The 27,762-nt window shown below is 44.7% G+C and overlaps 2 protein-coding genes across 4 annotated transcripts; one reads left to right on the top strand and one right to left on the bottom strand.

The window, feature by feature from the left end:
* Window positions 1-1,604: 1,604 nt before the first annotated feature.
* RBBP4 (RB binding protein 4, chromatin remodeling factor) lies at window positions 1,605-14,662 on the bottom strand. Of its 3 annotated transcripts, none has more exons than XM_074976130.1 (12): window positions 14,476-14,662; window positions 12,796-12,940; window positions 10,550-10,695; window positions 7,667-7,840; window positions 6,238-6,353; window positions 5,952-6,112; window positions 5,721-5,847; window positions 5,538-5,615; window positions 4,046-4,122; window positions 3,887-3,944; window positions 3,664-3,774; window positions 1,605-2,697 (listed from the first exon to the last, which is right to left on the bottom strand). In XM_074976130.1, exons 1-12 carry the CDS (start codon window positions 14,609-14,611, stop codon window positions 2,632-2,634), a joined length of 1,395 nt encoding a protein of 464 aa, XP_074832231.1. In that variant the 5' UTR covers window positions 14,612-14,662; the 3' UTR covers window positions 1,605-2,631. The 3 variants fall into 3 exon arrangements, with proteins under 3 accessions (XP_074832231.1, XP_074832230.1, XP_074832232.1); XM_074976129.1 differs by having other exon boundaries at window positions 12,796-12,943; window positions 14,476-14,661; XM_074976131.1 differs by lacking the exon at window positions 14,476-14,662 and adding an exon at window positions 13,216-13,354 and having other exon boundaries at window positions 12,796-12,943.
* Window positions 14,663-16,172: 1,510 nt separating this feature from the next.
* ZBTB8OS (zinc finger and BTB domain containing 8 opposite strand) lies at window positions 16,173-27,240 on the top strand. The gene is made up of 7 exons (XM_074976158.1): window positions 16,173-16,299; window positions 18,746-18,770; window positions 19,851-19,972; window positions 20,253-20,335; window positions 20,865-20,917; window positions 22,468-22,504; window positions 25,048-27,240. Exons 1-7 carry the CDS (start codon window positions 16,212-16,214, stop codon window positions 25,132-25,134), a joined length of 495 nt encoding a protein of 164 aa, XP_074832259.1. The 5' UTR covers window positions 16,173-16,211; the 3' UTR covers window positions 25,135-27,240.
* Window positions 27,241-27,762: the final 522 nt, after the last annotated feature.

Below are 27,762 nucleotides of genomic sequence, written 5' to 3'. Positions count from 1 at the left end.
GGAGGCAGGATGCCAGAGGCAGGCAGCTGCCAGGGAGCAGGCAGTGGCAGCATTCCATCTCTGCTGCTCCCAGAGGCAGCCAGTAAAAGCTACCCAGCTGGAGAGACCTGACTCTGCAGCTGTTAGATCCCTCCAGGCCAGCACACCCCCTAGTATCTCAATCTCTAAACCAGGGCCGAGTAAAATACAGCACGGGGGCCACATTTGGCCAGCCAAGCCATGGGATCTGGCCCTGCTTGGCCCTCAGAATAGCTGACTACATGTGCTTCTGAACTGGGGAGGTGGGAGAGCCCAGGAGAGGTGGCATCCCACATTGCCCCCACTTCCAGCAGCTCCCATTAGCTGGTTTCTGGCCAATAGTTCAAGGGATTGTTTGCATGACACGCAGCATGTGAAGTATCCTTCCCCAAGGCTCTCACCATTCAGTTCAGAGCAACACATATGGCCCATACAACTGCTCTGAGTATGTGTGGGGGCATGAAAAGCAGGGACTAAGGTTCCTGCTGGGCAGCTGGATTGGAGCTTGTCCAGGTAAGTGCCTCTAGGTAAGTGCCTCCGGGCCAGAGCCTGCTTCTGGTACCCTTCCCTTGCCCAGCCACCCCTCCAGTACCCATACCCCATGTAATCCAAACCCTTTGCAGCCCTGCTCCTATATGCCTTCCCAGACCTTGTACCCCTCTCCTTCACCCAAACTCCCTCCCAGATCACACGCTTCAGACCCTCACCCTAAGCTCCCTTCTGCACACACCCCCCCTCCATTTGTAACATAGAAGAGTCCAACCCTCAACAGCTTACCAAATTTTTAATGGTGGGGGGGCACTTCAAGAATTATTACCCAACCCTGTCAAACCCTGAGCTACTCCGACCCAAAACACCTCATCTGCAGTCCCTAGCCACCACCCTCCCTGCACCATGAGTGAGCTCCCTCCCTGCATGCAGACCCTAGCCAGCCTCTGTCTGCACCCAAGAGGTTTTCAAACTTTTTGAGCTAACCCCCTCCCCTCTCAAATCCTTCAATTATAGTTTTTGGTTGGGCCTCCTTTCCTTGCAGGTAGGGCAGGTGGCCTGCTAGGGTGAATCAGGAAGAAGAAGTGGCAATCCCTCTATGACCCCTACCATGCAGAGCTGGCTCACGTCCCACTGCCCCTGCTGCCCACCCCAAGGAGAAGCCAGATGACACCTAAGGCCCCTGCTCCAAGAGCCCCACAGTTTTTAAGAGCATGTGGTGGGCAGGCTTAAAGAAAAAGGTTGAGCAACCCTACTGTAGACAAAGTGGGCAAGGGCCCTTCCTTCATTCCTTCCCTAACACCAGAGCCATGTTTTGGCTGCTTGGGGTGCAGAGAAGGTATTCCACAGTATTGCCGCCAATGTTAATAGCACCTGAGGTTGATCTGGAGGAGCTGCCATGGCCCTGCTTCCCATACACAAGCGAGCATTCTCCTGGCAGCATTTGCTGGTCACACCTTTTGAAGCACTCCCTAGGTATAATGCCATCACACACTGCTACTCAGAAAGCATCTCCATTGTAAGAGGTACCATTTAGCCTTGCAAACATACATTACTGAAGAGAAGCTTCTTCACAAAAAAATCATAGCAGTACACCATTTATGTAGAAAAAACAATTTATTCCATCTGAAAGCACTTACACATAATTAGTTAGTCATGGAGAACAACAGCCTATGGGTGGAAGAGGTCAGCTTAGTGGGAGTTGTGCAGAAGCTAGTGGTCAAGCACTAACTCCTTCAAGGGGGGAAAAAAAAAAAAAAAAGAAGAGCTCATCCACATTTAGTTAATATTTTTACATATACCAGCTACCAAAGGTGTTCTCTGATTACTGGGCATGCCATCTGTGGTACATCAGTCAGGTAAAAACATACAACTTTACAACTTGGTGGTCCGAAGTTTTAAAAACCATTTCACAGAAAAGAAAGAAAATATATGGGGAAAAAAAAACACAGCTCAAGAACACACAATAGAACAAACTACATGGGTGGTGAACAATGATCTGCAGGAATAGCTACAGTATACAAAATTCTGTGTTGCCCACCAGAAGGAGTAAGGAGGGGAAGAGAAAGTGAAAACCCAGAATTAAGAAACCTAGAACCGGTTGAAGTTAGAATCTACACTTGAAAATACTGGCACGCAGGACTAAAAAGATCCCAATATTCTGAGTTGTATCAAAAAGGACAAGAGACTCCAACTTCCAGCTGCTCACACATTAGAACCCCTTGCAATATCTGAATTGCATCATCTCCAAGTATGTGAAAAGGTGGCTCCACCCCATAAACCTTGGTTAAAGTTAGCCAGAAAACTGGCAGCTGTAGTTTCTAAGTAGAGAAGATAAAAACAAAACAAATCAGAGCTCCCCCTACACTTCACAAAGGCATCTTAGGCCAGCTTTATACACAAGTTGCTGTAGGAAGTTTAAAAGGAGCTATAGCATGGTACCAGGTCATTCGGGCCAAGCCCTTAAGTTAGAGGCTCACTGTTGGGAGTTAAAAGCACTGTTATGGTATCTACACAAAGAAGGCTGAACACAAAAAGTCTATGTATCAAAACCAGTGTCAAATCAATAACAGGGCTAGAAGGGAAGAGGGGGAAAGAGGACTAAAACCAGTTAAGGTCAGTCATCTAGGACCCTTGACCCTCTGGATCCACACTTCCTTCAGGATCTTCATCATTATATATGTTCTCAGCCTGCAAGATAGATATAGAGGATGTGGAATTGGAGAAGCACTTAATATGACAACACCCGAGTTCAAGGGATTCAATGTAAGCACTCCCAAGGATTGCTGCTTGTCTCCAGATACTGAGTTCTCACCTTAGAATCCCTCAAGACCATTTAGTATTTACAGAAGTATTCCTATAAATATGCCTGAACCCTCATAATGGTCATGTTTTCCACAGTATCTCCTTAAACAAAAGGCTTTTTAAAAAAGGACAACTGTAGTTTGTACATACTACAATTAGGGACTTGTCTCCTTAATGATAGATGATTACAAATACCACCACTGTATTTTAAAGGCAATAGAAAAAGATCTCTTCTGTATTTCATATACTATTTTTGCACAGTGACTTTTAAAATATCTCAAAAGCACTTCAACATGATCATATCAAACCCTCTGAAGTGAGTATTCTATCTACTTTATGGGTACATAAGCAGGAGGTTAAAGAAAGGGACTGTCGAGTTATAAGTCACTTAACACAACTACTTTCCTTTTCCTTTTCCATGCTTCTAACAGGAGTTATGTTGAATAAACTGAAAATAATCCCCGCTCCCCTCCCCAGTTTATTCTATTTACCATCTGTAAAGCACTTCACTCACTTTGGACAATGAAAACTGTCAATCAACTTCTCCTTTGGCTCCCACATACTAATATAATGTTTGGATTCCAAATACTTGAAGGAAAGGCTTAAATTCTTCCCCCTCCCTCAAAAAGCAAAAAACACCCAAACATTTTTGGAATGGAGACAAGAAATGATTTGTTTGTAAAAACAAAGCCTTGATCAATTTCAATATTGCCCTGGAGGCTTGGCCAAGGCTGCACAGCAAGTTGGTTTTAGGGCAGGGAGTTCTAATCTTCTGAAGAGATCAGAGAGAGTGTCATTTCCCACAAAGCACCAAAAATTTAAAAACAACCTACTCCCCTGGAGAAAACTTACCATTTGCCAGACTTGCATAATATTGTCTTCTGATACAGAACAAATTACCCAGGGTTCATTGGGATTCCAGGAGAAATCTGATATTTTTGCAGTGTGACCACCATGAATAAACTATATTGGGGGGGAAGACAAAAACAAAAAAAACCAAAACAAACAGAATTCGAGTGTACGGCGCAGAGATGAAGTGCACATCAAATCCAAAGTCATGGTTTGAGAAACTTACCAAAAGCTCCGGTGGGCCATCCTCTGCATCTTCAGGGGACTGCTCTTCTCCAATTTTACTGGAGTAGAAAAAAAGAACAAAATGTAAACAGATTTTTTTCAGAGGACACAAGGGAAACGATTCAGGAAAGACAAAAACAGGTCATAGTTTACGACTCACCTCAAGTCCCACACATTTAGCCTGCGGTCAGTACCACTGGAAGCCAAAATAGTTTCATTATGAGGAGACCACTGAACCTACACAAATAAGAGCACACCAGAAAAGAAATTAATCTTAATAAACCATGCACATGACAGTGGAGTGATGTCTGCTTTATTTCATGAATGAGATTTTCTAGTTTCAAGTTGTAAAGGCATCCATTCAACAGATTAGATTTTCCACTGATAACGCTTCTGTGTGGATAAGAGGGATGTGAACAGTCATAACCGCATGGCTAAAGCAAGAATAAGGGGATATGCAACATACAGTGTTCCTTTTTATGTGGGATGCTTCCAGAAAAATCACTGTAACCTCTAAGGAGGCTGCTTGCTCTCCCACCCACAATGAGAGTTACACTTACACAAACCAGAACAAAAAGCAGTCCAGTAGCACTACAATTGTTAGTCTTTAAAGTACTACTGGACTTCGTTTTTGTTTTGATAGTACATAGACTAACATGGCTATTTCTCTGTATTACACAAGCCAGCCACTGATGTGAAATGAAAGGCAAGCAGGCGTGGAACATTTGAAAAAACAGGAGAAGGAAAAGGAAGAAATCCCATAATTCTGTTTAAACCAGCCCAAATACTAGAGTTACTGCCTCCAACTGCAAAAAAATAACCTATTCCTGTCAGTACTAATTAATCAGGCAGCTGGGCCAAAAGAACAAAAGGAAAGTCCAACAGTGCTTAGAATGCTAGGAGATCTATGCATGTGACAGCTACTTAATATTCTATTTAGATGCAGTTATAGGTCTCAATTATAGTGATCTTTCACAAACCCCAGCTTTTTTTTTTTTTTTTTTTTTTTTAAAATCAATCAGTCTCTCATTTTGCCACTCTCGGATAATTAACTTGACCTATTATGTTTTCCAGTACTGGAGATGTGGATCTATCTAAAAAGGGTGCCTGATTTCCAAAGTGCTCGTTGCCTCTAGCCGACCCTAAGGATCCTCATTATTGGTCACCAGTTTATGCTACAGGAAGTACAGCTTTCCATGAGGGACGAATCCATACAGTGAACATGCTGCAGTCATTTCAGCATGCTGCTTTGTTTCTGTCTACCACCATGAATAATTTAATTTAATTCTGTAGTGCTAACATTTCACTCCTCTAATGACAAGGAGGAATGGCCATTAAAGTTGCCATAAATCTAACTTGGTCCATTCTCCCATTCACTTTATTAACTCTTAAGTTTGATATTCTTATACCTAGAAGGCTCAACATACGCTGCAGGTCCTCAGTGAAACTAGTTACTGAGAGCGAGATAAAAAATGCCATAAGTTTTTAATGCAAATATGCTTAGTGGAAGAAAAGAAACTCAACAGCCTCATTTTTAATGAATATATTTGGAGGCTGTGCAGGGTTTCAGTGGCTCAGACTCTCCTTTGTTTCCCTTTAGGAAACCAAAAGTCAAGTAATTCCCATAAAAAAAATTCATCCTGGTACTCTACCTGAAATATTTCATCTTTATGTGATTCGAAGGAGTGCAGCTTCAGCTTTAGATTTCTCAGATCCCATAAAGCAACAGTCTACACAGGAAAATGGGAAAATAAAATTAAGGTAAGATACTTTTACCAGAGTTACCAATATGAATTTGAGAGATGTCACCTGTCCACATTCAAGACAGACCATACCTTATCAGCTGATCCTGTAGCCAGAATAAACTCACTATAAGGATTGAAAGAGAGGCAGTTCACTTCAGCTGTGTGAGCATCCACTGAGTGGCTGGGTTTGGAGGTGTTGTTTGACCGAGTGTCCCAGCTACGAAGAAAGGGAACATGATGGGATATAAACTTTTCCTGGCCAATGTCCCAAGAAAGTGAGAAACATCCCCAACTTTACAAATAAAGATACTACCCACGTACATCATGAGCTTCTGATCATCAGCAACCGATCCAAAAAGAGATTCGTGGAGCAGGTGCCAAGATACATCCTCCACTACTGCTGTATGCCCTGTGAAGATGGTCTTTGCATCCACCACTTTACCCTCCTTCGGAACAGCACTAATATCCCACAAGCAGATGGTCTTAAAGAAAAAGTGTATCTTTAAGATACAGGAACTTTCCTCACCTCCCCCCACCCACCCCTAGGAAAGTGACAGTTAATCAGCTAAAGCACAGCCAGCACTCTGTATATATTTACAATACTCACATGATCATCAGAAGCACTGAGCAAATGCCCACTCAGATTTGGGTTCCATGACAATCCATAGCCTTCCTTTTGGTGTCCACGAAGACGCAGATCAGGGTTACACTCTCCAGAAGGGTCTGCAACGGTAGCGTCAGAAAACTTGAGTTCCAACCACCACCACCAATGCAAGCCCACTACAAAGCACAATGACAAGAATGGCCGCAGCACCTTCCCCACCTTTGCTTTCACATTTTTTCTCTCTTTAGTCCCTTGAATAGAACCATTTTGTTTTTAAGCAGTAAAATGCAACAAGACAATTTACAAGGCTAAAGCAAAATGTCAGAACTTTTTTTTAAAATCTGCTAAAAGGAGGCATTATACTTCAAAGCTTTATTACAGCAATTCTGAGAAGCTCCATTCTGGATCAAAGTTCCATTATGCACGGGGCTACAATATAAAAACAGTCCTTGCTCCCTGTCTATAATCTATAACCTAAGTAATCTGTCTGGTTGGATGGTGCACTGTAACCATCAATTACTATTCTGATAATGAGTATCTGAGGGGGTAGCCATTTTAGTCAGATGCATCTGACAATGAGGGTCTTTGCCCACGAAAGCTTATGCTCCCACATACCTGTTAGTTTATAAGATGCCACAGGACTTCTCTTTGCTTATTCTGATAATTCTTAGTGCATTAGTTAGGTCCGTTTTCAGTGAAGTTCCCCAAACTCTCATTTTGTAAATTAGCAATGATCTTCCTCTGCTTCTCCAAAACAGACCATCTCACAGAGCTGGAAGGGAGCTTCAGAGGTAACTGAGTCCAACTCTCTGCCTTCTCAGCACGACCAAGGCACCATCCCTGACAACTTTTTAAATCTGTTCATCCTAGGTCCCTAAATGACCCCCTCAAGGATTGAGCTCACAACCCTGGGTTTAGCAGGCCAATGCTCAAAACACTGAGTTATCCCTCAAGCTTACTTCCCCCCTCTACTTGCCTAGGCTGTTTACTGGTGATTTAACATCCTTGTTAGTCAGGTCACCAGATCAGCCACCTAGCAAACAAAACAGCTTCCAACTGGCCTGTGAAGTATCCTACCTCATCACAACAAGTGAACTTCCAACACCTCCTCACTAAGGAGCTGCTAGTTATGCCTCACCCAGACAGCACATAAATATTTAAAAATTAGATTCTAAACAAGATATGATAGCGTATATAGTGAGGCAACCAGTAATCCAGTAATGATGCGTATCAACTAGATCCTTGGATAAGTTCTTCTAAATAACAAAAGGTTCATTTTAATACTAAACATTAAACAAGTTGCATCCCACGAAATCCTTCTATTATGCTGTTTCACCCTTCTCCTGTTCCCTCCCTCGCCCCCAAAATCTCATCTAACCACCCAAGTTTGTGCTCAACTTTGGACCGTAGCAAGAGACAGCACTATAGTCACCTGGTTTTGAGGGGTGTTTGGTGTAGTCAAAGACCAAGACATCACTGGATGGAGTCTTTGTGGCAATGATGCATGGATTTTGGGGCATGTAGCGTGCCCTGTTCACTTCTCCTTCATGGTTGATCTTGATTTCAATTTCGATTTTCCCACTAACAGAGCCAAAGCCTCCAAACTCTGGGAATAAGAAGCAGATGGCTGTTAATGGTGAACAGAGCAGGTCATTCAAATCAGAATGAGAGAACTCAACAAGCCCAGAGGATTATCCATCTGGATTACAGGAATATACATTGTTCTGAAGCAATATTCTCAGAAAATAAGTCAAAAAACCTCATTTTCAAGATTACTTCATTTTAAATTTTTTATTACACAACATATCATGGCTCCCAAGCTACCCCTTGGACAGTTTATTACTAGAAGCTTCTGCTAACTATTGAAGCCATGAAACTCACAATTTATTGCTGGTGAAGGTGCAAAACTAGCAGTTTTAAAAGAGTACTATCTGTTCTACAAATAGGTGTTGTATGTTGGAAGCTCCCTTAGAAGTATATAAACGTGTTCTAGTAGGCCGTTTCATCCTTCCTTCTCCTATTCCCTTCCCCTCCAAATCGGAAGAGCTAATCACTCAAGTCTGTACTCAACTTTGGACAGTGGCAAGAGAGAGAGCTATAGGCACCTAGTTTAGAGGGGTGATTGGTGTAGTCAAAGACCAAGACGTCCCTGAATGGAGTCTTTGCAACAATGACGCAGTATGAATCTTGCCCTATCAGATGGTACCAAGTTTTGTATGACAAAATAACACACTGTCCCTTTAAAGTCTGGCACTACAGCATCATTTCGATCAACTGTTCCTCCTGCCTCTGCATCCAGACCAATTCAGCCTACCCCCGCAAGGTTCCCTGGAGAAGAAACAGGACCTCACAGGAAAAATCTGAAAGGCAACCTCAAGTCTAGGAAAGAGAATAAGACCTTCCCACAATTGATCTGGCAGCAAGGGACCAGAAATGAGAAAAAAGTGTCCAAGTGACAGAATCCCCATGCAAGAGTTCCTGACCACTCTTCCATACTTGTGGACTCAATCTACATACTTCTATGAATAGATTCATAGTAGTTTCTCTTCCTTTTCTGAATAATGAAACCACATTGGAATCTGGCCCATGAACGCGAGACATGAGATGCTCAGAAAGGTTATGTTTTCAGGTGGAAAACTGTCAATTCACTAAATATCAAGTGAATTCACAGTAAAATGGCAAGGTTTTCTTTTGTGATGATGTACTTCACAGTGCTGAGACATTAATAAATAACTAAAAAGTTCACATTCCTTGTTAATGTTCTTGTAATACATTAAATTCTTGTTTATACTCCTCTTATTTACAATAAAAATATGCTTAAAATAAAAAGATTAGACAAACCATAGAAAGATTTACATTTTACAGAATGGAACTGAGATAGAAATGTTGCACTAGGCAACCTGCACAAGGCTACAATGTGAGGCCTTGTTATGGGTGTTTAGGCAAGGCATTCACTAGTGGCACTCAGGATTAGTTCAATTGCTTTTGGCTTTTAGTCTGGTGCTCAGCTCAATAGACCACACTGCCTCATGTGGAAAAACAGGGTATGGCAAGTAAAAATTCCTCAATAGCCTTTCTGAAGCGCTGTTTACCATGTGAATACGAAATTACATGAAAATATGTGACAGTACAGGTTGAACCTCTCTCATCTGGAACTCTCATCCAGCAAACTCCGTAATCTGGCATAATTTTAGTTAGCTACACAACCAAGTATCCTGTGGTCCCATAAAGTTTGTTTACAGACGCCAGTCCTACCTCTCAGTGTTCTGTGTTCTTATTTAGCTGTAATTTATCCCTAAATGACTTCGAAGAAACCCAGAAGCAGTGGATGTTTTGGTAATGTGCTAGCAAATATTGACCTCCCATCATCCGACATCAGTCAGGTGCTGAGGGTGCCAGACGAGAGAGGTTCAACCTGCACAAACCTTAAAAACAGGTACTAATGTGAAAGTCATCAAGTCAAAACTAAAAAAAAATTTTAGGACCATGATTAAAAGCTTATGCGGTAAACAGATTCTCTGCAAACTTCCCATCTCAAAGTTGAGTGTACTCAAATATTGTGATTCAATACTCATCATGAGAAACAAGGATTAGGATACCTAGAGGAAGAGCAACAGCATGACCGAGATTTGATATTCTGGAAAAATACTAAATGAACAGGATTCTGTTTAATAAAGTACTTCATGAACAGAACTGAAGTCTAGAGGTCAAAAATGACAATTGCACAATCTACAAAGAAAGTGCACAGCAAACAACTGGATTGGAAATGATCCATGTCATGTAGAACAACTGACTAAACCAGCCATTTCTTACAAACAAATAAGAATACTGGCAGCAAAACAAGACTGCAAAAAACATGGGATCCAAACCCAAAGTATTTAGCTATTTAACAGGACAAAGTACAAACAGCCACTATAAAGGAATACTTTGTACAATGGAAACGAAAAAAAAAAAAAACTTGTAGAATTCAATTGTCTCATAATGGATACAGAGCTGTACCCCAACCATCTAGCAATAAACTCTCCTTCCCCCTCCCTGCCTTCTTTTCATCACTGTTTCAAGTGGGGGGGAAGGGGAGAGTGTTACATTTTACCAAGTGAAAACTTTCATCCAGTGTAGTATGTAGGTTACAGAGATACAGCGTAGAAATCCACAAGAAAAAAAAATGTTCCATCCTCCACCCCACCCCTGGTGATTTAATAGCATTTTCAATGTTATTTTATATCTGTACTTCATGAATCCAAAGCTAAGAAAAAAAACAAGATACAGTGATGAAAATTAGAACTACACTTAGTACATCTTCTTTGTCTCTTACCGCCTTTCTCACTATCATAGTGTGAGGCATCAAACTGTGCATCATCATTGGGCAGCTGAACACTGGCTATCACAAGATGGTTTTGTTCATCTGAAGTGTGGGTCCCCAGGACTAGTCGGTGAATACTGAAATCTTTGCCTTCAGGTCTACAACAAAACAGATTCCAGGTGAAATACACAGCTGTACCCAGCTCATCAAAATAAACCACTGCCTGGAAATTAACCCTCTACAGAGGTCACCAACCAGTTGATTGCAAAGTCCAACAGTACAGTAGAGCTGCCATTAAGACAGGCTCCGGGATCCTTGTCTGCTTCAGCCCCACACCACTCCCAGAAGCAGCCATCACGGATCCACAGGGTGGGGCAAGAGGGCAGCAAGAGCTGCTCATGCCTGCAAGTACCATGCCCATAGCTCCCACAGACCAGAAACAGGGAACTGTAGCCAATGGGAGCTAAGGTGGGAGGGCAGGCAGAGGGGCAGCAGGCAGAGCCACATGCCCCCACCTCAGGGGCACATATTGGCCTCTTCCAGAAGTGGAGTTGGGCAGGCAAGAAGTCTGCTTTGACCTTGCTGTGCCACAAACCAGGAGCTGTCTGTGGTTAAGTACCACTAGGCAAGAGCCAGCATTTCATACACACTCTTGTACCCCAAACTCCAGCCCTAAGCAAAAGCCAGCACCCCAACCCCCTTCTGCACGCAAAACCCTGTGCCCTAGCTCAGAACCCCTCCTGGGCCTCAGCCTAGAGCTCTCCCCCACACTGCAAACCCCACGGTCCCCCACCCAGAACCCAAACCCTACTCTCAAACCCCAAACACCTGGTCCAGCCCCACGATAGTGAGTGAGGATTGGGGAAGCCAGCAATGCAAGGAGAGAGAAATGAAATGAGCATAGCAGGGCTTCAGAGAAGGGGCTAGGCAGATCCTGATTTGCCCTTAAATCAGGGGTTGGCAAGATGAGGCCTGCAGCAGAGGCACAGTGCAGCCAGCTCCCAGTAGCTCTCTGCTCAGGATGCTGGGAGGGACGTGTCTGTGCTGCTCCTGCAGAGTACCTCAGCTCCCATTGACCAATTTACAGTTTCCAGTCAATAGGAGCTCTGAGATTTTGCTAGGGAGTGGGAACAGCGTACATAGCTTCATACTTCTGGCATCTGGAGGAGAGAGGTACAGGAAACAGGCAGCTGTTCTGAGAGGTTTGGGGCTGCAGCAGGCAGACATCCGGTCTCAGGGCCCTGCAGGGCTGCTAGCCAGGAGTTGGCACCATAGACCCTTTCTCCAACTCTCTTTCCCCACACCCCGCATAACCCTAACCCTCTGCCCCTCCTCCTGAACCCACGCCCACTTCCCAGCCCCTACACCCTAGTCCCCTGCTCCAGGTCACAACCCAAATCCATCACCACTCCTGCATCTCAGACTCCTGCCCCAGGTCACAACCGCCTCATTTACCCACTCCACAAGATCCCACATCCACCCTCCTGTACCCCAGTCCCTCATCCCAAGCTCCCTTCTGCACCCAACCTCCACCCCAGATCCTCCAGCTCCACCATCAGTATAATGGAAAAGCGAGGCTCTTGACCACTTTCAAACTTTTATCAAAAGTTACTGCCCACCCCACCTTAAATTCAAAAAGTGATTTTGTACATGAAAAAGGTTGGAGACCACTACCTTACAAACACAACACAATCATACGCTCATTTTAGAATTGTCCCTGCCCTCTTCCCAGACAGGAAATCCCTTCACTCCAAACAAGACTACTTGCAGAGCTCATACTAGAGTCCACAAAGCATCAAAGCCTACTTGTTTTCTCTGTCCACCTACAGTATCCCTGATAGATCCCCAAGGGGCTTCAAGTGGAGTAAAATTTTTGAGGTTCATCAGTACTTTCCACAAGCAAAAGATGGAAAAATAAATCAATTCAGTAATTTGGAGGATGACAGTGATTAGTTTGCTCTTTGAGGCCTTTGGCTACGTCTTCACTTTTGGGAAGGGAGGGGACAGAGCAGAAAACTACTGCTTATTTTACGTATAGGTTTAAAAAAATCCCAACAAATTCACTTAAAAGAGGAAGAGGAGATGTACTGGCTAACATTCCATGTACCTTAGCAGTCCTCAACTCACTAAAGATAAAGAAAGAACACAACAGCTCATGGAAGATAACACCTCTGTAGTTTCTCTGCAATATGAAACATGACAACGAACGTGTTTGTCGATCACTTTCTCCTTCATTTAAAAACAGAAGATCGATTTACCTTGTTACATCAGGAAGCCACTGAGCAGTTAAGCTGGGCCACTCCAGAGCATGGGTCATTACCAGATCATATAGGAAAGGAGTGTTCTTTTTCCAAATTTTATATTCTTCATTGATCACACGCTCCTCCACCGCATCATCAAAGGCTGCTAAAGTTTTTTTTTTTTTTTTAAAATGCAAAAAATTAATATGGACACATACAATTATAGACTGCCAACAAAACAATGAGTGTGCATTTAAGCAACTCGTACAATTTCACATTGCTGATATATACGCAACACTTGTACACAAAAAAATTATAGGTATGATTAAAATTTCCTGTAGCATACGTAATCCCTTCTCTTCTGAGAAAGGATCCAGAACCAATACATAGAGATTTACTGTCACAAAAAATATAGGAAGCAATAAAAACGAAGCATGCCTTGGAATACAAGGGAGGTGCGCCCAGCCTCAGTTCGTATCAGAAATAGCCCCATTTGGGCTATGTAGCCTTAAATCAGCCAACAGATTCCTGTCTGTGTGTGACAGCGGTGTTGAATCCAGACCTACCAACTCCCCGTTCTCTAAACACTGCTTTAAAAGAAATTGCAAATATCTCAACAATTTAGTTCGGCATTTTTCTGTAAAGCTGTTTTATTGAACATTTTAAAAAAAAAACACTCCCACCTTTAACACTACACAGGACTATCAAAACAAAAAGCAGTCACGTAACACTTTAAAGACTAGCCAAATGGTTTATTAGGTGAGCTTTCCCACGAAAGCTCACCTACTAAACCATTTGGCTAGTCTTTAAAGTGCTACTTGACTGCTTTTTGTTTTGATAGTGTATAGACTAGCACGGCTTCCTCTCTGTTACTACACAGGACTAGAGTAACCCGAAATTCCCACAAAAAAGTAAGACATGCATTGGACAAGCGGGCCTTTGCCCACCAAAGCCCATGCTCCCAAAACCGTGAGTCTGGAAGGTGCCACAGGACGCCCCGTTGTTTTCACAAAAATGCAGCCTCAAAGATGGGCTCGGGATCCGGACAGAGCCAAGGTTCTTCTGCCCGTTTAGAACAGCAGATACGGGAGCTCTTGAGAGCTCCAGGCGCGGATGCGGGAGAGGTGGGGAGCACAGGGAGCAATCCTAGGGGAGCAGATGGCAGGAAGCTGTCGGCTGCACAAACGTGCCCCCGAGAACCGCCTCACACCGAGGCGGGCCGGGAAGCCACGCGCAAGGCCGGGGCGGGGGAGTAAGGCGCGCGCCTGCCCCGCTGCGCTCCGCACGCGCGGCCTCGCGCCAGGGGGCCGACGTGACGGACCTTTATGGGGAGCGGACGAAGGCGACAGGCACCTCCTAGCGCCCTCCCCCCCACCCACCCAGGGGACACTCCCGCAGCAGGGCGGCCCCACTGGAGCGAGCGGCCCCGGCGGGTTGGAGGCGACCGCTCGTGCCCCCTAGGGACAGGGGCCCACAGCCTGTCACACCCCGCCCTCAGAAGACGGGCGTGGGCGGGGCCGCACCCAGCCTCGGGGCGGCCGCATCCGTGCCAGACACGGCAGGGAGGAGGGGGCGGGGGGCTCAGACCAGCCTCCCCATCTATAGGGGACAGGGCCCCTCCCCCAACGGCGCTCCACAGGCCGGGGGAGGGGCCCAGCGCGTCCGGGCCCTGTGCCTTGGCCCCACACTCTCGCCTACCCTCCTTGTCCGCCATGGCGTCGGTGCAGGTGATGCGGCCAGCCGGCTCCTCGCCTCCCTCCGTCCCCGCCAGCCGCCGCTCTATTGTTTCCTGCCCTCTGCGTGCGGCTCCAGCGCCGCGCGCCCTTCGCGCCATCAGCCGCCAATCACAGCCGGCGGCCGGGGGCTCCACTGCCAATCCGAGGGCCAAGGCGAACTCGGGGGGGCGGGCCTAGAGAGCAGCGAGCGCGCTCTCCGGTCACGTGTGGGGGGGGGGGCAAGGCGCTATCTGCTGAAGTTCCCTTGGGAGCCGCCATTTTCCAATGTAGGGCATCATAGGGGCATGGACCCGAGCCCTTGCCTCGGTCTTCTTAAAGGGCCAGTAACCAATCAGTCATCGCCTGCAAACGGACACCATAGCCTGTCAACTTCCAGTCCAGTCTTGACGTGGGGGGGGGGTGGGGTCACCTTGCGTGCGGGACGGGATCACCAATTGCACCCATCCTGCAGCTGGCAGTGTGGAGGCCATGGACAGCCTTCCTCCAAAATCATTTCCAGACTGGCCACCCTCCAACTCTATGGAGGTTGGGTTATATATATATTGGGTGTGCTGTGAAATTATAAGGAGTGCTGAAGTGCGCCACAGGGTGATCAACGTTGCTGAGCACTGCCCCATGCAACTCAGCACCTGGACCAAAGCTGTGGGGTGCAGGAACACCGCAGGACAGGGAGGCTCACCCACAGCCTCAGAGGAACAGGTGGGGGGCATGGGCAGGTACCCCATGGGTGGCCCTGTTGAGATGGCGTTCTCGGTCTGGAAAGGCTGTGACTGCATAGCTGTATGGTGCACGGGGAACAGGAAGAGTGGGGCTGCAGTGCCACCCTGTGAGGATGGGAATGCTGAGGCAACCTGGAATTCCAAAGTTGTGGCATGTTAGCCTTGAGCATGGGCTAGCCAACCGCCACATTGGGAGGATTGGGGGTGTAGGATGAGGGCCAATGGCTACAATGGTGGCTGGGTGGGCTCTGGTGGGCACAGAACTGGCAGGGACCTTGGATGGTAGGGACAGGATTGGGGTCTAGCTTCCACAAACCAGCTGTTTACCTGCTGCCCATACCCTTGCCTTCATTACCCCCGCCCACGTGCGCATTGGACATAGTTCTGTAAGGTGCTGAAAACCATCAGATGCTGTTAACTTTATGGGGAGTTGCCAGCATTTGACCCTGGCAAGCTCAGGCCTCCTATTAAAACTCTGATTTTAGTATCAGTCAGTTATTTAGGTAGCACTGACAGCATTCTTGGGGGGGGGGGGGCTGTATAGAAAATAAAGATATTATATGTGCTCCAAGGACTTAATAATTTGTGGCCCCAAACCTGCAAAGATTTATCCACATGCATAACTTTACCAACTGTGCACATTCACAGTGGCTAAAGTTAAACACACATCTAAAATCTTTGCAGAATCAATCCTTAAATTTCCCTTACAAAGGGAGGATTTGATGGCATGGGAGTTCAGAGAGGCACATTTAAACATCTCAGTTCCATAACCTCCTACACAATTGTGGTGCTATGAACACTGAGTTACAATAAAAGATCTCTTCCCAAATTGCTATTGATTCTCCTCAAAGACTGATTAAAAAGAGAACTCTCTCTTTAAGCACCAGCATCACGTGTGGAAACTCCCCTGGCACAAGCCTGGAAGGGGGTGGCCATTTTTGTAAAGCAGGAAGTGAGCAGGATACAGCGAAGTGTAGTCATGGCAGACAATTACAGGGACTATAATCTGACCGAGGACCAGAAGGCTATAAAAGCCAAATACCCTCCTCTCAATAAGAAGTACGAGTGTGAGTATTTCTTGCCTTGTTCAGACATAATCCATGGGGTGCTTTGGGGGGACAGCCCCATCAAAAGGGGATTCTCCTGAGCATGCTAGTGTTTCACATGTTTTCATTTTCAGGTTGCAGGGGCCTGTCTGTAGATTGTTAATTCGTTGGATTATTTTGTGCATTTCTGTGATGCAAATAACTATACCATCATCTGTCTATTCACTTAAAAAAAAAAAAGCAGCTAGAGAAACTCTCCTAAGTTGTGTCTTGTCTCTAAACAAGTGCTCAAGATCTGAGCTGGGGGTGGGGTATTTTTTCTATGTTCTTCACTACACGGTTTTCTGGGTTTTTTTTGCATTATCAGCCGTACTCTGGTACTCTGAGACTTTGGGCCAGGTTTCCCCTCCCCAGGAATTCATTCATGGGTTGATTTAATAACTTTAAGCACTTACATACAGCAAAGGCAGTCTGCTCTGTGCCCATTTAGGAGAGTAGACTGTAATTTCATTAACATATATATATGGCGGGGAGGGTGGGGGGGAGAGAGAGAGTTTAATAAACCCACTGTCGTATATTTTAGGACTTGTTTAGCTCCCAAACCTCATACAGCCCTAACAAACAGCGTATTCCACCAGTCAAAATGGAGCCAGTATTTCTAATGTAATCAGAGAAGATTTTTATTATCTGGCTGAAATGAACTTTGGCTCTATTGTTAGAGACAGTTGGTAGGGAAACTGTTCACAGGGAAGATAAGTCATTATGGAAAAACTTCCTAACTGCCAGGGTGGTTAAATACTGGAATACGTTGCCTAGGGTGGTTGTGGAATCTCCGTCGCTGGAGATATTTTAAGAGATGGTTAGATAGACCGCTATTGGGGATGGTCTCTAGACAGTGCTTGGTTCTGCTGTGAGAGCAGGGACTGAACTCGATGACCTGTCGAGGTTCCTTCCAGTTCTGCTGTTCTGTGATTCTGTGATCCAAGAGGATGATTAGAATGATCAAGGGCATATTATTTATTTTAGACCCTCAGTTTAGATCCATTTCCAAAAATGTGGCTACTGCACAAATTTTTTTTTTGTCAGTGTGAGCTGACTTAAATTCTAGATTCCTAAATTATGGTTGTATAAAATGTCATGTGTTTAGAGAAATTAATATTACAGACTTTAGTATTAATTTTATAGTATTGGTCCCTTTTATAATTTTCTTAGCAGTTTAAACGTCACTGCCACATATTAGGCTGTTGGTAGCTTAAAAACTATAAAAGGCATGTGAAGTGAACCTACAGAATATACTGGACACATATGCCTTGAAGGAAAAGAAGAACTAGCACAGACATGTCATCATGACTTCTTTCTTGTGTTGGTGCATTAAACACCTCTATTATCTTATAAAAATGGGTAGAAACCTGTTTTAGCTAGAAATAGGAAATCTAGATAATGTTCGTCTTTACTTTGAAATTTTGTTCTGTCACTTATTTGTTTGACCATGCAACACTGATGCACCCTTTATAGGCTTTTCCGTATTGATTGTAATAACTATTGTTTTCACTCAGTCACTAGCAGACTTATTTTTGTCCCGTAAACTTAGTCATGTAGTTAAACCAAGCCGCCTCTTTAAATCTAGTCTCCTGGAGACCTGAATTCTCATGTTTCCTCCATGCACACGTCTGGCAGTGTTGAGAATTCATAGAGTGGCGTAGATGAGGATAGGGCACCCTAAGCTAGTCAGTGGTCTGCATGAGTGTCTGTCTGTCCTTCGTGTCAGTGGGAAGCTTGGGTTGGAGGCTGAGGGAGCGCATGGCTCTCAGTCAATGAGGTGTGTAGGCAGCATGCACCTCATTTCATGTGCCCTTGCTCTAAGTGTGTATCAGTTTAGTAAAACTGGTAGGGAAAAAAGCTACATGGATGGAAACCAGTAGACTCTGGCAACCCTGCATGTGGGCCGCAGTAAACAAAATGGGTCCACATGTAGAACCCAGTGAAGCGCAGGTTGGCCACCACGGGCACTGAGTGTGTAGAAATTACCTCTGGGTACACTTAACATCTAATTGAGAATAGATCGTTCTAGGTCTCCCTCTTTTTTTGATGATACTTGAATTGGTTGTATGTGTTGCTTAAATGCAATATGTTGTTCTGCTTTAGTTTGTCAAATTTTGTTGAGAGACTGCCAAGAGTTGTCCTGTCAGAAGTGCATCTGGGCCTTAACTATGCAAAGCATGATTTGCATGAAACTATGATGAAGATTTAACAAAAACCTACACATTGGTGCACAAGTATAATAAAAGAGACTGACTGACTTTAGTTTATATGAATAAGTTGGAACCACTTTAACTGAAAGAAGCAAACATGCACACACGCACATTCAACATCTTGTTATTAGCAGACCCTTTTTCTTCCATATTATAACTTATTTTTAAACCATCATGATAATCTCATGATAGCTATTTTTCTTCTGTTCCCTCAGATCTGGATCACACAGCTGATGTGCAGTGAGTATTTTCAGTTGCAATTTCAGTGTGTAACCTCACTAACATTATTTCTTCTGTCACATTTGATGTAAATTGGCGGGGTTGCATCCGTGTAAACTGATGTGAGGAGAATGGAGTCAAATATATCCCCCTGGAGCTTGTGGAATGCCTCACCTAAGCATGCAAGAGCATTGGCACTAGGCATGCTGGGAGGGGAACAGAACCCTCTGGGTAGAAATGGCTTGTATCCACTACAGGATTTAGGTCAGGTCTGCACTAGACTTAAAGTCAATCAGATAAGTCAATTCCAGCTACGCAATTGCGATAGCTGGAATTGCTTTTCTTCATTTGACATATGTAGTCATCCTCACTGAGGGAGGTCTACAGTTCTAAAGAGGGGTTTTCTCACTTGTGTGGTGGCGGCTGCCACCCAAAGTCAGGCAAGATGTGACCTTGGGAAGCTTTTAAGCAGAAACCTGTAGAGACAAGGTATTTGAGGTCTCTTGGGGGGTCCCCACCTTCTGCATTCAGAGTGTCAGAATGGGGAACAGCCTTAATCCAGACAAACTGTAAAATTTATAGTAGATTTACTACTTTCCCACTCTGTCCCTCCAAGAAGAGTCCCCTTTTCTCTTGCAGTATTCCAGCAGTTCTTCCCTAATCTTTTTTTCCCAAATGTCCCCATTTATAGGTAATGGCAGGTTTGCACTTCTCTGCATTCACCTCCTTTCCCTATTACACTAGCACCTCAATCTCCCCCCACTTCCTTTTGCCAGGTCTCCACAAAAGTGAAAGGTCAAATTAAGATGCGCAACTTCAGCTACATTAATTACGTAGCTGGAGCCAACATCCCTTAATTTGAGCTTCTGTGCCAGCTTGACTGCAGGAGGTTGACAGGAGCAAACATTCCCATCTACTTCGCTTGAGGAGCAGGAGTAGCAGTGCTGATGGGGACGCTTTGTGAGTTTGATTTAGTACATCCTTACCAGATGCGCTAAATCAAATTCCAGAAGATCAACCACAGTTGCGTCGATCTTTCCAATCATAAAGACATAGCCTCAATTAGTGTTGAATGATGGAGTAATGATGATGTGTCTGTAGGTTGCATGCCTGGGGAGATACTTTGGAGGAAACATTTGAGCAGTGTGTTATGGCCATGTTTGGCTATATGACGGACACAGAGACTGTCGAACCCGTGGACACTATTGAAGTGGAGGCAGAAGGTAAGGCGTTAATAGGCCTGTTTATGTGAACATCTCGAAAAGATGCGCTTTGAAATAAAAAGGTCAGAATCTCAGACGGCTCCTTAGATGCAGTACTAGTACAGATTTATTAATTCCAGCATTACGTTCAGGTATCGCACTCACAGGTTCATGCACGTCTCATAGTATTATAATGATGTGCTCAGAAAACTGCCCCTTCAAAATGTACTGAAGAATATTTGGAAAGTTCTTGTCAGGGCTTCTAACTGAAACACTTTCTCTCTCTGCTTCTATGCTGCAGGACATGACATGTTCTCTCTTCTCTATAACTTCTTGAATGAGTGGCTGTATAAATTCAGTGCTGACCAGTTCTTTGTACCTAGGGTAAGTTTCTTCCATCTTCCAAGATGGAAATATTCCCTACCATCACCTGCCCTAAGTACTGCGGTATCTAGGGCAATAAAAGTGGACCCAACAAACCGCCTTACACGTGCCAGCCCATGGGGAATTGTAGATACAAAGGATAGGGAGAGGCAAGGAATATACCCTTAGGTTTACTGTTTGTAAACATTGGTGATCAAATGCCACTATACTGTAATAATTGTTCTACACACACCTGAATTCTGAACATCAGCGTGTCTCTCCGAAGCTGCTCAGATGCTGGCTTAGAGTTCTGATGTGAATATTCAGGCCTGGCCTTAGGGCAAAGCAGTTGCTTTGGGGCCCCACACCTTCAGGGCCCTGTGTTCCAGCAGGCTAGAACCCATGGTCAGTGTGCCGTCTTGGGCCTCCAAGCTCTTTGGCCAGACTGTGAATTTTGGCTTTGTATGGGGGTGTGTTCATAGGGAGTCTTTATTTGGTGATATAAATTTAATGACAGTTTTGTTTTCCCTGGTTCATTCTTTCCTTGCAGGAGGTGAAAGTGCTTTACATTGACCGAACGAATTACAAAATAAGGTCAATTGGGTGAGTAATCAGCACCATCTCCATTAAAAGCTAATTTTGAAAATCAGTGAAGAAAGACTAGGAAAAGTATGGGCGCTTTGGGCAAGTTCTTTTAACTCTATTGTCCTTTGTATCAAGTGGAAATATCTGCTGTGCTGTGTGTCATGAGGATTACAGAATCATAGGGCTTCAAGCAGGATCACCCCTCACTAAGTCATTTCAGCCAGGACCTTGTCCAGCCGGGACTTAAAAACCTGGAGGGATGGAGAATCCACCACCTCTCTAGGCAACGTATTCCAATGCTTCACCACCCTCCTGGTCAAGTAATTTTTCCTAATATCTAACCTACACCTCTCCCTCTTCAACTTCAGACCATTACTCCTTGTTTTGTCATCTGACACCACTGAGAACAGTTTCTCACCCTCCTCTTTTAGAGCCTCTCTTCAGTAAGTTGAAGGCTGCTATTAAATCACCCCTCAGTCTTCTCTTCTGTAAACTAAACAAGCCCAAATCCCTCAGCCTATCCTCAAAGGTCTTGTGCTCCAGCCCCCTAATTATTTTTGTTGCCCTCCGCTGAACCTGCTCTAGCAAATCCACATCCTTTTTATACTGGGGGTCCCAAAACTGGGCACAATATTCAAGATGTGGCCTCACCAGTGCGGAATAGAGGGGAATAACTACTTCTCTAGATCTGCTCAAAATACTCCTCCTAATGCACCCTAGTATGCCATTAGCCTTCTTGGCTACAAGGGCACACTGTTTATTCATATCCAGCCTTTCATCCACCATAACCCCTAGGTCCCTTTCCATCACACTGCTGCTGAGCCAGTCGGTCCCTAGCCTGTAACAACACTTGGGATTCTTCCGCCCCAGGTGCAGGACTCTACACTTCTCCTTGTTGAACTGCCTCAGATTTCTTTTGGCCCAGTCCTCCAAGTTACAATGGGAGTTGCATGTTTTAACAACTAAATATGGTATAGTACATTATATTTTTGTTACGATCTTGTAAAATTATCAAGGAGTCTAGAGTCTGAAACAGGAGGCTTTTATCTATTTAAACAATCATGCTACAAATAACTAATATCGCTGTTGGGATGGCTCAGCTCTCTGAGGCTATGTCTACACAGTAGCATAATGTTGAAATAATCAGTTCTGGAATGGCTATTCTGAAATAGCTTATTTCAAAATAATACAAAAATACAGAAGAATAACACAAGACTGCATTTCGAAATAGCACGTCCGGACATGTAGTGCCTATTTTGAAATAGTGCCATTGGACGCACTATGGCTTATTTCGAAATAGGTGCTAGTCCTCCTGCATTGAGGTTTACGAAATTCGAAATAGTAGCCGTTCTTTTGAAATAACTTTTCCATGTAGACGTAGCCTGAGAGGGAATTATTGAGGAGAATTACTCTGATACGCTAGAGTGTAGTGAGTTTTACTATAAAGCAGAATTCCTCTAAATGTCTCACTTGCACTAGTGAATCCAGCAATGATAGTTGCTGAATTAAACCAAAGTTTCAACAATCTCTTCATACTCATTTGTAATATTTTTTGTTTGTTCCCTAAGGTGGGGGGAAGAGTTCTCTTTACCCAAACATCCTCAGGTATGTAACAGTTGATCTGTGTTTTAATCTCATGGATATGACAAAGGCTTTTTCTCCTAAGTTATTGAGAGAACCAGTTACAAACTTTTCTGTGTAATTAGATGCCATTTGCCTTAGATATCAAACTCTTTGTTCTCAGTCTGCCATTTGTGAAGGCAGAAATTAGTAATCTGAAAATGAGCATCTGGGCGATTACAAAAACAAAGCAAAACAAGCGGTCCTGTAGCACCTTAAAGGCTGACAAAGTCACTTGTCTTGTGGAGAGTCTAAACCATAAACCAATCCAAAGTCCAGAGTGTTTACGCTGGCAGTACAGTAATTAGTTTGCTCTAGAGCTGGTCTTAGCCATAAATATGGGGCACCACTGCTTCTTAATACCTGTACGCACACCTCCTCTTCACCCTGTTCTTTGGCTCTGCTTGCTTCTGAGAAGATCTAGGAAACTTAAAAGTGAAAAATCCTGCCAGGACCCTGTGGAAGAGCCATCCAAGTGGTAACAAAGCCATTCAACAGACATTTACAACTTCTGCCAGTTTCTGAATTTTCTACAGGACCTCAATTTACAATTTCTTTTAAAATTATTCATTGATATGTTGCTGAAAATTATAAAACCACATTGCTAAAAATTTGTCCTTCCCCCAACCCTTCCCTGTCTGCCATCAGATACAAGGAGCCTGGTGTAGTAGTGAGTAGAGCCCCGTAAATCCTAAGGGTATCTGTGCATTGCTGTAAACTCTCTAGAGATACAGTAATAAACTAATATATTCCTTCTGCACCACCCTTACGAAAAAAGTATTGTGTTCTGTTGTGGCTAAGAAATTAGAGTTGGAGCCGTGCAGGAGGTAACTTTGGAGGAGGAATTTTTTTGCTGCTACTTGCCCATCACTTTCTGACCTAGAACAATTACTACACGGTGATGTGCCAACCTTTGCACTCATAACAAGTGCAGTACAGCAGTACTCATAACAAGTGCAGTACTCTCTCTCTTTTTTATTAAATAATCTGTGGTTTTCAAACTTTTTTAAAACTCTGGAGCCCTTTGAAATAACGTAATGTACTACATGCCCCCATCTAACATAGGGAGGAGAGGGTGCATGGGATCATGCATCCCTCCAAATTTCTGTTGTCCATTCAGCAGCATCTTCTAGAGCAGGGATGGGCAAATACCAGCCTACAGGCTGAATCTGGTTCCCCAAGGTTATCCCTAGCAGGCCACCACTGTGCCTTTTGTTATCCAGGGTGACCTGGATAAATTGGAGGACTGGGCCAAAAGAAATCTGAGGCGGTTCAACAAGGAGAAGTGTAGAGTCCTGCACCTGGGGCGGAAGAATCCCAAGCGTCGTTACAGGCTAGGGACTGAGTGGCTCAGCAGCAGTATGATGGAAAGGGACCTAGGGGTTATGGTGGATGAAAGGTTGGATATGAGTAAACAGTGTGCCCTTGTAGCCAAGAAGGCTAACGGCATACTAGGGTATATTAGGAGGAGCATTTTGAGCAGATCTAGAGAAGTAGTTATTCCCCTCTGTTCGGCACTGGAGAGGCCACATCTTGAATATTGTGTCCAGTTTTGGGACCCCCAGTATAAAAAGGATGTGGATTTGCTGGAGCAGGTTTAGCAGAAGGCAACAAAAATGATTAAGGGGCTGGAGTACAAGACCTATGAGGATAGGCTGAGGGATTTGGGCTTGTTTAGTTTACAGAAGAGAAGACTTAGGGGTGATTTCAGGAAGTTGAAGGCTGCTATTAAGAGGAGCTCTAAAAAGGAGGGTGAGAAATTGTTCTCAGTGGTGTCAGATGACAGAACAAGGAGTAATGGTCTGAAGTTGAAGTGGGAGAGGTATAGATTAGATATTAGGAAAAACTACTTGACCAGGAGGGTGGTGAAGCATTGGAATGCGTTGCCTAGAGAGGTGGTGGATTCTCCATCCCTCGAGGTTTTTAAGTCCTGGCTGGACAAGGTCCTGGCTGTGATGACGTAGTGGGGGGGGTGATCCTGCTTGAAGCAGGGAGCTGGACTAGATGACCTCCTGATGTCCCTTCCAACCCTATGATTCTGTGATTCTGCATGGGCAATTGAAGCTCCCATTGGCCACGTGTCACTGTTCCTGGACAACGAGAGCTGCAGGAAGCAGTACAGATTGGGACATCACTTCCCACAGCTCTTACTGGGCGAGAACAGTTATCTGTGGCCAATGGGAGCTGCGATCACCCCTATTCTAGAAGTTTTCATGGAGTCAGTCAGGCTGGATGGGGCACTCCCTCTGAGCTGCTTTGGGTCTTCGCTCCCTCCCCGCATCCCGTTTGACAACCTCTTCACTAAATAGAACGTGTTTTCTGCCTGTTATTTACAGGATTTTTCTTGTGTTCCCCTGACAAGAGCTCACAAAACCTCCAAGGGAACACAGACCAGTTTGAAAACTGCTGTGAACTGAGTAGCATTCCCCACAAGCCAGTGACTATTCCTGTATTGCTGTAATTCATGCACAGCCACTGCCTGGGATCATGGGTTACAAACTCTGTTTTCCTGTCCCTATTCTCTCCAGGGTACTGAGGTCAAGGCAATCACTTATTCAGCAATGCAGATCTATGAAGAAGAGACTCCAGAAGTGTTTGTCATCATTGATATATAAAACAAGAAGACCCGTTGAAAGGCGTGAATACTGTCATTGGTGGCAGAAGTCCCACACAAACTCTATAATCCCACCTGAAAATAACAAAACAATTGGCTAAAACTGTATTGTAATTCTTGGGGGGCCAGTAAGATGCTCCATCAGCTGGGAGGAAGAATCACAGGGAATAGCCAGCTATGATGTTGCTCTGAGGATGGTGAACCAGCGTGGGAACTGCACATCTAGAAAGGAGTGCTAAGCGTCTTGCGGTGAGAAAAAAGGGTCTTGTAGGGAATCTTTCAGTAGCACTGATATTTTACATTTTTTGAAGGGCAGCATTGGTCCTGAATTTCTTTTGAATGTGGGTGGGAAAATCAGTAGAAGGAATTAATATTTTTATTTGCCAAAAATATCTTAGCAGCAGGAAAAGAAGACTAGATTATAACAGCTCTGTACACTTTTGCCTTCTTTTTATAGAAACTACTCCTCCTCTCCTTTGTACTGCTTTGATACAGATTTTAATTTGCTCATTCTGATGCATGTTTCGCTTGATTTTAAAGCAGTGGTTCTTGAACTTTTGTATTAGTGACTCCTTTCACACAACCTATGAGTGCGACTCCCTCCCTTTATCAACTAAAAATGCTTTTGTTATTTTTAACATGATTATAAATATGAGCAGCAAACCAGGATTTGGGGGTGGAGGCTAATGTCTAAATCCCCTTAGAAGTCATGATCCCACCAGTTTGAGACCTGCTGGTTTAAAGCCTCTGCACAACAAAGTAAACCCCATAGTTGGGTCATACCAGCAGGTTGGGGCTCAGACTGCAGTGCTGCTTCACTGGCATGTAGACTTTCAGGTTGGAGCCCAGGCTCTGAGACCTTCCTACCTCATAACAGCTGAGCCTGGGCCCCAGCGTGAGACTAGAAGTCTACACAGAAGTGAAATAGCCTCACATCAAGAGCCCAGCAAGCCTGAATCTATTGTCATGGGTCAGCTGCAAGTGTTGAAATGGTATGAAGACATACCCTGAGATCTCTGCTGCTAGTCAGCTCTAATGACTTCTAACACAGTACATACCTTTTGACATGTCTGTGTTATAGTAAAAGTTGCCACTAGGTGGTGCCGGATTCCAATGGAATAGCAGTGAAATTCTAATACAATGAAGCACATGTTCATGTATGTGTAATATGGTACTAATGTTTCCTGCAGCCCTTCCCACAAGTAGATGCTGACTGCATTCACCATTTCTGTTGTACAAGGGAGTCTACCATGACTTGCATGTCCCAGAATAAGTAGTTCAGTGAGACTCAAGACAGAGGCTCTAGAGTCACAAATAGCTCTTTAGTGTGTCTCGTGAAGCACATATTAAAACACTGTGGTGCAATCACCAGTTTAAGTTATTAAGCAATCATGATGGTTTTACTGTTAATCAGTTGTAGTTGATAAAACTGTACTTGAGCTATACACATTTTGCTATGAGACTCTATTATGTTTTAGAGTGCTTCGGTCTGTCAGTGCTGTTCGTTCAAGTACACCTCTTAAATCGTAGGAGCTACTACCATGAATTTTGGTATGTGGATTCCTCATACCATGACTTAAACCCAGGTCAGGGTTTGGTTGTGCCTGGAAAGTGGGAATGCCTGAAATCCCAGGATTCCACAGAACATGGAAAGGCAGGGCCACTGACAAGAGGAATGACATCCTTCAGACTCCCCACTGGGGCAGTGAGCGTGGGGAACACCCATACTGCAGAGTGACCGCTGGAGGCAGCCGTGCAGCAAAACAGTGGCCACGTGGAAACGCTTTCCCTCCTGTGAGAGAGGTAGTTGCCAGTAGCAACGTGGAATGGATGTGGGGCCAGCGGGAAGCCCACTGAAGGCATCTGGTCAGGAAGGAGGTCTGCTGGACCAAATGGCAGTCAGTCAGCTTAATTAACCTATCACAGAAGTTGGGAGGGGGAAGGGAAGACAGGTTAGTGAGCCCAGCTCCCCATTGGCTACCAGGCGGCTGTCTTCAGCCAATGGTGCGTCAAGTTGGCATTCTGTCACGAGAGCCACTTCAGGGTTCTGCTCCTGTTGGCGGCTGAGGAAATCTCTAGTGGGGCTGGATAGGGTGAGCTGACTCAGTTGCTGGCATGGAGGGGGTGGGGGCGGTCAGTGTGGGGGAAGCTAAAGGGGCAGTGGCAACATGAGGGGAAGGGGCCCTGTTAGGGTGGTTGGGGCTCATCCTGAGGGACTGGTGGGGGCAGGGTGGCAAGGCCTGTCCCATGATGGGGCTAGAGATGAGAATGGGGTGAGGCCAGTGATAGGGGAATGGTTTTGTAGGGGGTATTAACCTGTAAATCATTATACGATGGAAATCAAAGCCAAGGGGTGCAGCCTCACCCTTCGTTGCTGGAACTAGGGGCACAATCTGGCAGTATTTACAGGGAGCCCCTGTAACTAGACAATGGGCTAATTAGGGGGAAGGAGGGAGGGTGGTTGCTCTAAAGAAGGTGTGGGTGTGGCCTATATGGAGGCTGGAGTATTTCTCCTGCAAGGAAAGGCCTTACCTGTGAGAGGCAAGGAGTGTGTGTGGTGCTGGCACTCAGAGGATGGAGCAAGCATGTTTTAAATTCATATCATGATAGGAAAAGAATGTTCTCTGTG

This window comes from Carettochelys insculpta, chromosome 24, assembly GCF_033958435.1.
Source record: "Carettochelys insculpta isolate YL-2023 chromosome 24, ASM3395843v1, whole genome shotgun sequence".
In the NCBI taxonomy this organism is placed as follows: domain Eukaryota; kingdom Metazoa; phylum Chordata; order Testudines; family Carettochelyidae; genus Carettochelys; species Carettochelys insculpta.
This window is presented reverse-complemented; position numbering and strand designations above follow the sequence as displayed.